General features: G+C 44.6%; 1 protein-coding gene across 4 annotated transcripts in view; it reads right to left on the bottom strand.

Annotated features, from left to right (window-relative positions):
• Nucleotides 1-14,299, bottom strand: part of RBKS (ribokinase) — a 115,340-nt gene that overhangs the window by 78,025 nt on the left and 23,016 nt on the right. For all 4 annotated transcript variants that reach the window (XM_089326626.1, XM_008254584.5, XM_002709946.6 and 1 more), the window contains exon 2: nucleotides 6,874-7,006. In XM_089326626.1, the coding sequence (XP_089182752.1) occupies nucleotides 6,874-7,006 (133 nt within the window). The remainder of the gene's footprint in view (nucleotides 1-6,873; nucleotides 7,007-14,299) is intronic.

The following is a 14,299-nucleotide window of genomic DNA, read 5'->3' as shown; positions in this document are numbered from 1 at the left end:
GGGAAGCGTGGCAGGCAGAGTCTGAGGAGCAGCTAGGCCCCAACGCGGGCATCAAGATGTTGCACAGCTGGAAGGACTTCCTTGGCTCCTGTTTGCTGACCTCCATCTCAAAGTAAGTGGCCCAGCTTCCTGCCCTTTGCTTTTGTTTGTTTGTTTGTTTGTTTGTTTTTTAATTATTTAACTACTTGAAAGGCAGAGAGACAAAGATTTTTCCATCCACGTTTGAGTTTATTTCCCAAACGTCTACAACAGCCTGGGCTGGGGCTGGTTGAAGCCAGGAGCTCAGAATTCACTTTGGGTCTCCCATGTAGGTGGCAGGAACCAAAGTCCTGGGGCCATCACCTGCTCCTCCCGGGGTGTGCATTGGCAGGAAGCTGTAACTGGAAACAGGATCCAGTACTGTGACATGGCCATCCCAAGTGGTGCCTTGACTGCTGTGCCAAATGATGTCCCCTCCCCTTTGCTTCTTTACCTCTGTCTTTCTAAAACTCCTTTTTGTTGAGAGTAATTAGATTTCTCTACAGAGTGGTCGGTGGAAAGGCGTTGTTAAACTCATCCTCACGTGACTGTGTTAAAACATAACGTGAGTGCATGTTCATGGCTGTTCCTTTCCCTCACTTCTCTGAAGTCCTTTCTTCTCTCCACCTACTCAAACCTTACCTTTTTTTTTTTTTAAGATTTTATTTATTTATTTGAGAGGTAGAGTTACAGACAGTGAGAAGGAGAGAGAGAGAGAGAGAGAGAAAGGGCTTCCATCCACTGGTTCACTCCCTAGTTGGCTGTGACAGCTGGAGCTGAGCGGATCCAAAGCCAGGAGCTTCCTCCAGGTCTCCCACGTGGGTGCAGGGGCCCAAGGACTTGGGCCATCTTCTGCTTCCCCAGGCCACAGCAGAGAACTAGATTGGAAGTGGAGCAGCCACGACTAGAACCGGCGCCCATATGGGGTGCTGGCGTCACAGGTGGAGGATTAACCTACTGCCCACAGCGTGGGCCCCTTACCTGGTTTTCAAGCATCAACTTAAGGTCGACCTTTCCTACTCTGTGGCTCTTATTAGTAATTTCATTTATAGGCCTCCTACAGCATTCCGAATCAATACCAGAATTAAGCCCCATCTTAAACTGTTTGCCATTGCATATTTGTTAGCCTAGTTTTCCTAACAGTTTACTAGAGATTGTAGCTTGGAATATATTAATCCCTCCCCAGTTAAGAGTGTTCCATAGGATCAGATCATCTTAGCTGTCCTTTTGTACATTTTCCTTGGCCCTATCTCCTCATTCTTGAATGGACGTGACTGCAGGCACGCACCCTCTTCTGCTCATGGCTCTCGGATGGTCCTGCGCAAGGACCGGGCCATGTGGTTTCCAACAGCTCTCCTCGGGGCACTCTTATGCTCTTTTGGCTGCAGTGGTGAAATGCTTTTGGACAAGGAATCTTGGAAAGCCCATGTCATCTGAGGTGGCCCGTGTGAGCCTGTTCCAGGTGAGAGCAGCCGGGTCAAGGGCAGCCAAACACAACCACTTGCACTTAAGCTGAAGCAACTCACAGAACTCAAGATGCCGTTCAGGAAACCCCAGGCTCGGCTTTGCTCTGAATATTCTATAGCAGCGCCATCCACTAGAACTTTCTGTACTGATGAAATGTTCCACATCTGTGCTGTGCAACACAGAAACCAAAAAAGACGCATTATGCAGCCTGTTTGAGGCATTCCATTTAAAATTTTATTTTAATTACACTTAGACTTAAATATCCACGTGTGGCTGGTGGCTACTGGATCTGACAGTGCAACAAGGCTCATGAAAAACAAGAGGGCTTTGGCCAGCACCACAGCTCACTAGGCTAGTTCTCCTCCTGCAGTGCCAGCACCCCGGGTTCTAGTCCCGGTTGGGGCGCCGGATTCTGTCCCGGTTGCCCCTCTTCCAGGCCAGCTCTCTGCTGTGGCCCAGGAAGGCAGTGAAGGATGGCCCAAGTCCTTGGGCCCTGCGCCCGTGTGGGAGACCAGGAGGAAGCACCTGGCTCCTGGCTTTGGATTGGCACAGTACACCGGCCCTAGCGGCCATTTCGGGGGTGAACCAACGGAAAAAGGAAGACCTTTCTCTCTGTCTCTCTCTCTCTCACTGTCTAACTCTGCCTGTCAAAAAAAACAAAACAAAACAAAACAACAAACAAAAAAACCAAGAGGGCTGGGTTTATGAGGAGCAAGAGCATTTCAAGCCATTCTGTGACTCTCCAGTTGTTGTGGGCTCTAATGAACAGCTTGTTGAGAAGAGTAAGTTGTATTTGTTGTCATACAACCAAAGCTGGCAGCCACTCTTCTAGAGAACTTCTTATTCACTGTTCAACTTGTCATTTGTGGCTTCATCACAGAGATACAATACAGAAAACTGTTGCTTATTTCTATCCCAGATAAAGGGATATTTACCTTAACAATGGCCTTTACTTTACAAGGTGAATGCGATGACATTTACCAGGCCTGGCTAACAGAAGATGGTGGTCATCCACTTATTTTCTTTCCTTTCTACCATTTCTTGCTGTGGAAAGTGTATAGTACTTGGTAGAGTCACAGGCTCCTTCCCCTATGTTAGGATATACGGCCAGGGGTGCCAATCACTACTGACAAGGAGATCCAGGCCAGCTGTCTTCAATCAGGTTCAGGAAGGACAGATTTCACTTCATTATATAGTACCTAGAAATACCTGGTGACTCATTTTTGATCTTTGAAAATGAAAATCTGAACACGTGGTCAGCTGATTCTCCCACAGTGATATAGCACAGAAGTTACCTTTTTGGTTAAGATGATGGGTGCTCTCAAATCCTCCTTTTTAAGCTATCTGAGGCAAAGGTCTACCTCCCCCTTTTTTTCTTGTTTTCAATTCATTCTGAGCTAATAATTTTGTAAAATACAATAACAAATAAGTCCAAAAGTCATATAAAATAAAAACTCAATTTATTGCCACTATTACATCCAACTGTTAGTAAATTGCTAAACAAATAATTCTAATGGCTTATTTTCCTTTTCTTATTGTCCTGAACAGTGGCAACTTGCAGCCTGGCACCAGCCTGAGGTTAGGGATTCGTGTAGCCCTGGCCTAAAATGCTGCCTGTTACACAACCCAATGCCTGACCTTTCTGAAGGGAGAACAGATGGCTGTGGGTACGAGAGTTCAGATAACCTCATATTTGAAGGAAGCAAGAGCATGGAATTGTTGAAAGTCCTCTCACTTTACTGATTCCTGTTCTGGTCATCTTGGTCCATGCCTGCTTGTGGCTTCTGCTCACTTGCACAGAAAGCAGGGACTCTGGGCTCATCCTGGGCCACTGCACCTTCATATCTGTATTCAACCTGGTCCCCTTCAGTGCCAGTTTAAAAAAAAAACAAACTGTTATTTATTTGAAAGGCAGAGATCCAGAATGAGAAAGAGAGAGAAATCTTCCAACAGTTGATTCACTTCCCAAATGATCAAAATGTCCAGGGCTAAACAAGGAGCCTGGAACTCATTCCCACATCGGTGGCAAGGATCCAAGAACTTGAGCCATCACCTGCTGCCTCCTTAGGTGTGCATCAGTAGGAAGCTGGAATCAGAAGCAGAGCCAGGACTCAAATGCAGATACTCTGATGTGGGGTGCAGGTGTCCCAAGGAGCAGCTAAATGCCCCTTCCCTGCCAGCTGCCAGTTTTTGAAGTATAGAAATAACTCCCTCCTGTCTAAGATTTGACCTAATGGAGTGGAGGAAAAGGAAACACTTAAATCAGATGAATTCTTGTGAAAGATGTCCTAATAGGGCACTTGCTGTGGGACTAAGACTTTCATTTTCTACAATATATGCCTGAATTTTTTATCTGAAAATTTTGTCTCCAGTTATTACTGGACCATATCCTTGGCCCATGATTCAGTTGAATACTGACTACACAATTCTTAGCTACTTGAAGTGTTTCATTATACATGTGTTGCTGTATAAATACTGATGTAACTCTTGCCTAATATTCTTTGTCAAACTGTCTTATCAAATGTTTCTCCCTAGCTCAACATGAGATGTTTTCCCTGTGCCATCAAACAATCCTACTTCATCAGAGCTTGAATTCTAGTTTGCTATGGGGCAGCAGTAGGTACTATAATGTTGCTAAGAAAACCATGGGAAATTTTCTACCTGTCTTTCATTTGTTCCATCTGTTCAGTTTTATCTCGAGTAATTTCATGATTTTGGTTTCTACTTAGAAATTGTCATCTTTAAAAAACTGCTATAGAGCAAGTTTGGCCAATAAATATATACTTCACAATGGAAAAATATGATCAATGGATAGATAACTTTACAAACCTGTATTACTTTTCTTTTTAATAAGTCCAAGGACCCAGTGCTGTGGTGTAGTGGGTAAAGTCATTACCTGCAGTGCCAGCATCCCATATGGGGGCTGGTTCGAGTCCTGGCTGCTCCACTTCCAATCCAGCTCTCTGCTATGGCCTGGGAAAGCAGTGGAAGATGGCCCAAGTGCTTTGGCCCCTGAACCAGTGTGAGAAACCTGGAAGAAGCTCCTGGCTCCTGGCTCCTGGCTCCGGATCAGCCCAGCTCTAGGTGTTGTGGCCATTTGGGGAGTGAACCAGTGGATGGAAAACTCTCTCTGCCTCTGTCTCTCTGTAACTCTGCCTTTCCAATAAATAAATAAATAAATCTTAAAAAAATAAGTCTAAGAATATTATGCACTTTGCTTCAGTTTTTAAATACATCCATGTCTAAAGGGCCTAGGTTATGTAAGGAAAGTTATCCTGGACAGGTTTTAGCTGAAGTCATGTTTTCTCATCCTCTCCTGTGCACCCCCATGCTAGGTCCCGCGGAGGGACTAAGCATTAGATGCATAAATCAGGGGCACAGTAGATGTGTAGAATTGTACAGCTGCTCACATAAACTATCATACATAGCCCAGGACAAAAAGATACCACCTTACTTCATCAGCCCCCTACATGGAACCTTTCTCAAAATACAGCCTTCTGCAGCCTTTTCCTCTTCCACTTGTATAGTTTCATGGTTCATTTCCCAAGTTCATTTCCATAATCCAAATATTTCTATGTTGTGTGCCTCTCTTTGCCTCAAATTCAACAGACCAAAAATACAACCCATCTCCAAATCTTGAACTTGGATGACATCCCAGGGGACAGCCAATCTTGACAGCAATGGCTCCATGAATAGCTTCCATACAGCTTCGACAAGGAAGGTTCTCTACTCTTCTCCTTCCATGTCTCCAGCTCTAGAGAACTCTGCTTTTCTCAGAACAGCTATTTGGAGTACCCAGCTTTTTTTTTTTTTTTTCAGATAGAGTTAGACAGTGAGAGAGAGAGACAGAGACAGACTTCTTCCTTCCATTGGTTCACCCCCCACATGGCTGCCACAGCAGGTGCTGTGCCGATCCGAAGCCAGGAGCCAGGTGTTCCTTCCTGGTCTCCCACGGGGGTGCAGGAGCCCAAGCACTTGGGCCATCCTCCACTGCCTTCCCGGGCCACAGCAGAGAGCTGGAATGGAAGAGGAGCAACCGGGACCAGAACCTGGCACCCATATGGGATGCTGGTGCTACAGGCAAAGGATTAACCAAGTGAGCCACGGCACCGGCCTCTGGAGTACCCAGCTTCTAACACCAATTCAATGTCCAGGTTTTCCTAGCCAGGAAACTATATCATCCTCTTTCCGATTCCCAAGTCCCCTTAAGTCGGCACCATCTCATTATTCCTCAAACCCTTCACCTCTAATCAAGTATGAGATGGGTTAGGCTCAGAGGAGTTTTTATCAGCCCCCTCCCACAGCCCTAGAACACAATAAATTGCTAAATTTTTTGATGTTTTAAATCAAGAGCTCAAACTTAGACAATGAATGCTGAGTTTCATGTGATGTTTTTGACCAAAGAGCCACAGGAGAATTATATCATGCTAAACACAAGTTAGAAATAAGCCACAGTTCATGAGCAGATAAAGCGACAATTGGGTAGATTATCCATCATGGACAGCAGTAGCAATCCTGGCTGTTACATAGGAACTATGCTGTAAGACTAGTTATGTGTTGTTTACTGAGTCCCGAATTCCTCTCTGATCAGGGTACAGCATTAGAAAAAGAAAATGGCTGAGAGATGCATAAACCTCTCTTGCTAGACTAAGTTTGCAAAAGCTATGTTGCTGCAGTGAAACCTGCCACAGTGACTCACGCGGTTGTTTAGAGGCTGGACTACAGAAACCCGTCGAAGGAAGTGCGTTTCCCTCACTTCTCACACTCCAGTTACAAACGCATTATGTTCAGGGAATGCAGCATTAAGTTATGGAGGACTGCTACTTCTCACAAGATTCAACGAGGTAGACACTGATATCAAGGACAAGGACGATTACCCTCTGCTATTTAGATCTTTCCAAACAATGAGTTTCCAAAATAGTTGAAAACAGGGACTCAAACAAGAACATGCAGACATGGGTTCACAGCCACTGATCACAACACTGAAAAGGCGGACACGGCCCGGGTGTACATCAATCCATTCACACACAGATAAAGAAACTGTGGTACACCCAGACAGGGAATGCAGCCATTGGGAGTTCCAACACATGACACCAGGTGGATGGACCTCAGAACCAGCATGCCAAGTCAAAGAAGCTCGGCTGAAAATGTCACCTGCCTCATTTACATGAAATATGCACAACAGATAAATCTAGAGACAGCAGAGGGTTTTACTCTGGATGGTGGCAGCGTGCTGAGACTGGATGGAAACGTGGCTGCGCGGCAGTGCGAATGCACTAAATGCCACTGAAATGTTCACTTTAAAATACCGAACAAAGTCAAAACATTAAACTCAAGTCTTGAAAACTGATTCTTGCCTCTGGCATCCTCTCCATATATTGCACTTACCTTGCATACCATTGATGTCTTTGCTCCAAGTCTAGCAGCTTGGACACATTGGTTGGCACCTTTCCCTCCAAAGCCAACAAAAAACTTATGTCCGTGGATGGTTTCTCCGATTTTTGGCAAACGAGAAGTAAGACTGTTATAATTTAAGAAGAGAAGAAGGAAAGAGCATTGGTAAGTGCAATCAATTTAAGTTCTTTTAAAAAAATTTTTTTTTTTATTTTTTGCCAGGCAAAGTTAGACATTGAGAGAGGGAGAGAGAGAGAGAGTTATAGACAGTGAGTGAGAGACAGAAAGGTCTTCCTTCCACTGGTTCACTCCCCTAATGGCCACTACGTCTGGCGCTGTGTTAATCCAAAGTCAGGAGCCGGGTACTTCCTCCCAGTCTCCCATGTGGGTGCAGGGACCCAAGCACTTGGGCCATCCTCCACTGCCCTCCCGGGCCACAGCAGAGAGCTGGACTGGAAGAGGAGCAACCGGGACTAGTACCCGGCACCCCAACTGGGACTAGAACCCAGGATGCTGGCACCACAGGCCGAGGATTAGCCAAGTGAGCCACGGTGTCGGCCTCAATTTAAGTTCTTTAAGAGAGGCGGGGTTGTCTGATGGAGCTGTAGTCTTAACAGTTAGGATAGGAAGCAGAGGCAGGGAAGATGACCTTTCCCTTGAAGGCGACAGGCAGGAGTCTGCATAATTATCAAGAATGCATCTCCCTGCGGGTGGATGTTTGGCCCTGTGGTTAAGATGCCAGTATTCCACATCTGAGAGCCTGGGTTTGATAGCCAGCTCTGGCTCCTGACTTCAGCATCCTGCCAGCGCAGCCCCTGGGGAGCAGCAGTGATGGCTCAAGTAGTTGGGCCCTTGCCATGCACGTGGGAGACCAAGGTTATTGCTGTAGTTCTACTTTAGGGGAGAGTTCCTGGTGTCTGTGCCACATCCGAGTTACTCAGGCTACTTCTGTTTCATACTCCCTTTCCCAATGCCCAGCACAGTGGGATTTAGTAAGTGGGATGTAATCAGTGTGTCTGTACAGGTTTATCTAGTCATTTTAACAAGAACAGGAAGGGTAACAGGACTCTGGTGATCATGCACAGGACCTAAATGGAAGAGGGAAGTTGTAACTTCAAGTACTACAGACTCTAGTTCACTCAGGGGTGGGTGTGTAGAGGGCAGGATCAGGTTTCAATCCTCTATCCTGCATACCTCACTACTTCATGTGCTCATTCAAAAAAACATTTTTATAAAGACATCCTAATGAGCTAAGTTTATTTTTAAATTTTTACAATATAATTTTTTAAATGTTCTTTTTTCTTTTTTAAAGGTTTATTTATTTATTTGAAAGTCAGTTACACAGAAAGAGGAGAGGCAGAGAGAGAGAGAGAGGTCTTCCATCCACTGGTTCACTCCCCAATTGGCCACAATGGCAGGAGCTGCGCCGATCAGAAGCCAGGAGCTTCCTCTGGATCTCCCACATGGGTGCAGGGGCCCAAGCACTTAGGCCATCCTCTACTGCTTTCCCAGGCCATAGCAGAATGCTGGATCAGAAGAAGAGCAGCCAGGCCTTGAACCAGCACCCATATGGGATGCCAACGCTTGAGGCCAGGGCATTAACCTGCTGTGCCACAGCAATGGCCCGATATAAATTTCTAAACAAACAAACATAATGAAGGTGGCACATTGATTTCCTCTACCCCTACGGACCCACTGACCAGATTCAATAATCATGAGCCTAGAGCTAATCTTGTTCCATCTACACCTTCATCAACTTCTCCAAGAACTAAAGATTCTTACTATGATGCTAGTGTCAAATGAGGCATGAAGTAAAGGAAAAAGTGTCATCTGGGTCTCTCGTGACATTAAAGATGGAAGATGTAAGAAAACAGAATCATTGAAAAAAATTTTTCATTTTATTTGAAAGGCAGAGAGACGGAGATGAGAGAGACAGCCAGAGAGAGATAGAGATTGAGAGACCATCTTTCATCTGCTGGTTCACTCCCCAAATGCCTCCAACAGCCAGGATTGGGCCAGGCTGAAGCCAGGAGTCTAGAAGGAAATCTGAGCCTCTCACGTGAGTGGCAGGGACCCATTACCTGAGCCATCACCTGCTGCTTGTCAGAGCTGCATTAGCAGGAAGCTGGACGTGGAAGCAGAGCTGGCAATTTGGCTTCCCAAGCTGTGTCTTAACCACTAAGCCAAATGCCTGCTCCAGGAACCAAGATCTTTGAAGGCTAGAAGGAAATGACTGGCTTTAAAATGCAAGAGGAGTCCTGGGTCAAGTGAAGACTGGCTCTGGCCACAAAACACCGGCTTTATTGCCACAAAAAAGTGGAGGAAGCAAAGGCCAGGTGGAGTAGGGCAGAGAGAGGGCAGGTGTGACCAAAAAGATTAACTAGCTTTAGATAAGAAAGGCCAGGAGATAAATCTGCGGTGGTAAATTGAGAACAACACTGTAGCAGATTAAAAATTCATATTAATTTGATACATAGGCTGTCATCCATCTGATGCCAACATCTTAGAGTAACAGAACAATGCCAATTCCACAGCCATTTGCCATGACACATAACTCATACTAAGAACACGTGGCTGTTTCAGGAAAGGCCAAGTTCAACTTGTGAACCTTCTCCATGCAGTTCTGGAGGAGTCAATAAACTGGGCTGAACTACCCCATTTCCTAGCAGTGCACTGTCAAATATGGATATTTGACATTCAAAGGACTCATCAATAATTTGAAAACATCCCACTCCTCCCCTTTTCCATTCTATTTTTATCTTGGATTCTAAATGCATTTATGGTTCTGATGAAAAAAATATACATCTAGAAGGTTCACTTCTGAAAAAGGTACTCAATCAAGAGAAAAATGGTTTTAATGTAATGTTATTATCCTGTCATTTAATTTAGCAATGACAAGTGATGATGAGATTTTGATTTGCATCAGAAATCTTAAACATTTTAGGATTCTGTTATGAACAGGCAATGATGAGTAATCTGTGTGATTGAGTAACTCTGTGAATTCTTGGCTTATTGATGCTGCTACAAACAACGCTCATAACAACCTCAAAAAGGGAAAAATAATCTAATATGGCTAAAAACAGGCCAAATAACTTAATTAGCAAGACTGTCACTAAAGAAAACTTATGACTTCCATTATTTTTAAACCTAAATCTGGGTCACAATTCACTGGTTTGAGTCAAGTTTATTTTTTATTATCAATGTGGGATATCATGAAAAATATGTCACCAGATTATTCCTGGGATGTGTATATATGTGGGGGAGGGTGAAATCAGGGTTACACAATGTACGTGTGTGTGTGTGTGTGTGTGTGTGTGATGTGCAAGCAGATGGCTGGGATTACAACTCATTTCTAAATAACTTATATTAGCACGAGCACTGTATTAAGTCAGCCATCATTGGCATTCATCACCCCGTTGTATTTTACTATTTTGTTTCCTTTTCCTTCAGCATCTTTCCTTTTGTCTCTTTTCTTCCCTCAGCTGTAGTAGACCTTCTCTGCATGAAGTCAGGGGCCAAGTGTGTCCCGTTCTCCACTGGAGCCAAAGTGCCTGTGGCTTGGCATGAGATGAATAGATACTTGCTGACTGAATGAATCTTTCCAAGAGCCTCTCTTTGTCTCTTCCATGCCTCCACTGCGCAGCGTCCACTCTTCTACGTGAGGAAGTTGGGGGTTAATTAGGGCCTTGGTGGTTCTGACTGTGCAGTTGTCCACCAGAAGCAAGTGCATGTTTGACCAGGTCTTGCTCACTGCATTCCAAATATTAGCAGCATTCCTTTGCCACAGAACTGTGACAGTGAGTACCACTCATATCATCCTTCCTTCACTCATGCATTAACTCAACAAAATGTTGATTCAGTGTTTTCCAATGTTCCTCCTACAGGGCGAAACCAACTTCCTGATGAAGGGATAAAACCCAGCCCTGAAACAATTAACAGATGAGTGCAAAAAGAATGTTACAGAACAAGGATATTGTTATGATCTGATTCATGTCTTTTAAAAGGAAGAATATTTAGATTTCTGTTCTCATATGATAGGTAAATGCGTGCAAAGTGTATTGTTAGTAACAAGTGTACACAGGGAAGGGTAGGGAGCAGAATTTCATGTTTTGCTCTGTATCCTTAGCATGTAAGTTTATAGAGCAAGGATATCCTGGGTGGGATACTATGGGCTAATACTTGTCATTACTTCGTATTTTGCCACCTGGGATCATTTTCTAGCCATCAGTGCTTTGCGGGTGCCAGCTGGCTTCTTGCAGGTACAACCTCATAGGGCCCCACCCAAGGCTGCTCTTCTCCCACTCCAGGACTTGTTTCCCAGCGAGATTTCTTTTTTCCTTTTTTGACAGGCAGAGTGGACAGTGAGAAAGAGAGACAGAGAGAAAGGTCTTCCTTTGCCGTTGGTTCACCCTCCAATGGCCGCTGCGGCCGGCGCACCACGCTGATCCAAAGGCAGGAGCCAGGTACTTCTCCTGGTCTCCCATGGGGTGCACGGCCCAAGCACTTGGGCCATCCTCCACTGCACTCCCTGGCCACAGCAGAGAGCTGGCCTGGAAGAGGGGCAACTGGGACAGAATCCGGCGCCCCGACTGGGACTAGAACCCTGTGTGCAGGCTCCGCAAGGCGGAGGATTAACCTAGTGAGCCGCGGCACCGGCCCCCAGCGAGATTTCTTAAGGCTGTGCTGGAAGAATTGAGCAACCGCTTGCCTGCCAGAGTCACCAACTCTGTGAAGCCTCTTTGTATAGGCTCTTCCTCCTTCCCTGTCCCTTGCTCTTGCTTCCTGGATTATAGGACTGGATAGAGTTTGCACACATAAGCTCTTATGCTCTGCTTTCTGTTGAACCCAGACTAAGACAGTTGACTCTGTGTGTGTGTGTGTTTAAAGATTTATTTAGTTATTTGAAAGTCAGAGTTACAGAAAGGAAGAGACAGAGAGGCAGAAAGAGATCTTACATCCGCTGGTTCACTCCCAAATGGCCACAATGGGCAGCGCTGGGCCAGGCCAAAGCCAGGAGCCAAGAGCTTCTTCTGGGTCTCCCACATGAGTGCTGAGGCCCAAGGACTTGGGTCATCTGCTGCTGCTTTCCCAGGTGCTCTAGCAGGGACCTGGATTGGAAGTGGAGCAGGCAGGTCTCAAACTGGCACCCATATGGGATGCTGGTGTCGTCGTTGGCGGCTTTGCTTGCTATGCTACAATGCTGGCTCCTGCCTGCTTTTTTTTTTTTTTTTTAAGTAAATTGAAGAGCCAGAAGACAAGGGAAATTTTTCTTACAAACGAGCAGAAGCATTTCTGAACTACAAATCCTCACTTTGATTTGGACTATCCTTTTTCCTCATTGGAATCATGAAATTATGTTCAGGTTCAAGAAGGGACTTGCAGAAAGCAGTTTTGTTTGCTGGACAAAAGCTTTATAATTTTTTGCTCTAATTCAAACATGAGTGCCAAAGACAAAGTACTCAAAGGAAAAAACAAGGAATCAGTACTAGTAGAAATAAACTGTTGCTGACTTTTAAAAATTAGCATATTTAGATTTTTAAGCTGACATATAAAAACTGTACATATTTATGGGGTACCGTGTGATGTTTTAATATACCTTGTATACACTGATGTATCTACCAAGTAATGTTCAAATAAGGGTAAACGTTTGTCTCCTCAACCATTTGGCATTTCATGGTGAAAACATTCAAAATCCTTTGTTCTACTTTTTATTAGAGAAATATACAACACATTATCATCATCTAGATTTGCCGTACTTTGCAGCAGAACACAAGAACTTTCTACCCTTATCTGAGTGTAATTTGGTGGCCATTAATCAACCTTTCCCCATGCATCCCTCTCCTTCCCCTCCCCAGACTCTGGTAACTTCTAGATCAACTTCTGTAGCTCCATTTATGAGTGAGATCATACAGTCCTTGGCTTTCTGTGTTGGGCTTATTTCACTTCAGTCTATGACCTCCAGATTTCCTACTTTGCAGTGGCTGGCTGGTATTCCATTACAGACATGTCCGTTCATCTGGTGATGGGCAGTCACGTTGTCTCCACTTCTTGGTTACCATGAACAGGGCTGCAGAGATCTGGGGTGCGGACACCTCCTTGACAGAGTGATTGAACTTCTTTTAGAGATGCACTCAGCAGGACTGTTGAGTCACATACGTGACAGTTCTATTTTTAATGATTTGAGGAGCCTCCTGTAACTGTTTTCCATCTCCACCTACAATGCGCATGGGTCCTTTTCTTCACATCCTCCCTAGACTTTTTATTTTTTTAAATATTTATTTATTTATTTGGAAGGCAGAGCTGTAGACCTTGTATCTTTTCATAATAGCCCATCTACCCAGAGTGTGGTTTTGACTTGCACTTCTCTAATGATTGATGACACTGAGCATTTTCTTGAAACAGTTAAGAAAGAAGGGGCATCCAAATTATAAAGGAGGAAGTCAAATTATCACTGTCTGCATATAATAAGATCTTTTATATATATATATAATAACCTTTTATCCTTTTAAAAAAGATTTATTTATTTATTTGACAGGTAGAGTGTCAGACAGTGAGAGACAGAGAGAGAGCTCTTCCATCCACTGGTTCACTCCCCAGATGGCTGCAACGGCCGGAGCTTGGCTGATTTTCCGGGTTTCCCACGTGGGTGCAGGGGCCCAAGCATTCCAGCCATCTTCTTCTTCTACTGCCATCCCAGGCCACAGCAGAGAGCTGGATCAGAAGAGGAGCAGCCGGGTCTAGAACCAGCGCCCATATGGGATGCTGGCACTGCAGGCAGCTTTATCCACTATGCCCCAGATGACAAGATCTTACACACAGAAAACCCCAAATGTAGACCATTTGTATGTCTTCTTTTGAAAAATGTCTGTTTTGATCTCCTTCCCATTTCAGTTGGATTATTTACGTCTTTGTGTTCGAGTTGAACTCCTTATACATTCTGGTTATTAATCCCCTGGCAGATGTACACCTTGCAAATATTTTCTACCATTCTGCCACTGGGTTGAATTTCTACCCAGTTTTGTTTGCTGGACAGCTTTTTAGTTAGCTGAAGATTCTTTTGTCTCCCCCCACCCCCCGCCCCCCGTGCTTTTGAAGTCTAATTAAAAAAATCCTTGCCTATTCCAATGACCTGAGACATTTCTCCTATGCTTTCCTCTAGTGGTTTCAGGTCTTTTGTTCATACCGAATTTTTGTATATGGTGGAGGATTAGGGTCTAGTTTCATTCTTCTGCATATAGATATCCCAGCTCCCCAGCACCATCTATGAAGACTGTCCTTTCCCCAGTGTGTACACTTAGTAGCTTTGTCAAAGAGCACTCATTCCCTCCTGCTTTGTTCTTTTTGATTAAGGTTGCTTTGGCTTATTGGGGTTTTTTGGTGGTTCCACACAAATTGTAGCATTGTTTTTGTGGTTCTGAGG

This window comes from Oryctolagus cuniculus, chromosome 2 (assembly GCF_051225735.1).
Source record: "Oryctolagus cuniculus isolate XC-2025 breed Fujian yellow rabbit chromosome 2, ASM5122573v1, whole genome shotgun sequence".
NCBI lineage: Eukaryota > Metazoa > Chordata > Mammalia > Lagomorpha > Leporidae > Oryctolagus > Oryctolagus cuniculus.
This window is presented reverse-complemented; position numbering and strand designations above follow the sequence as displayed.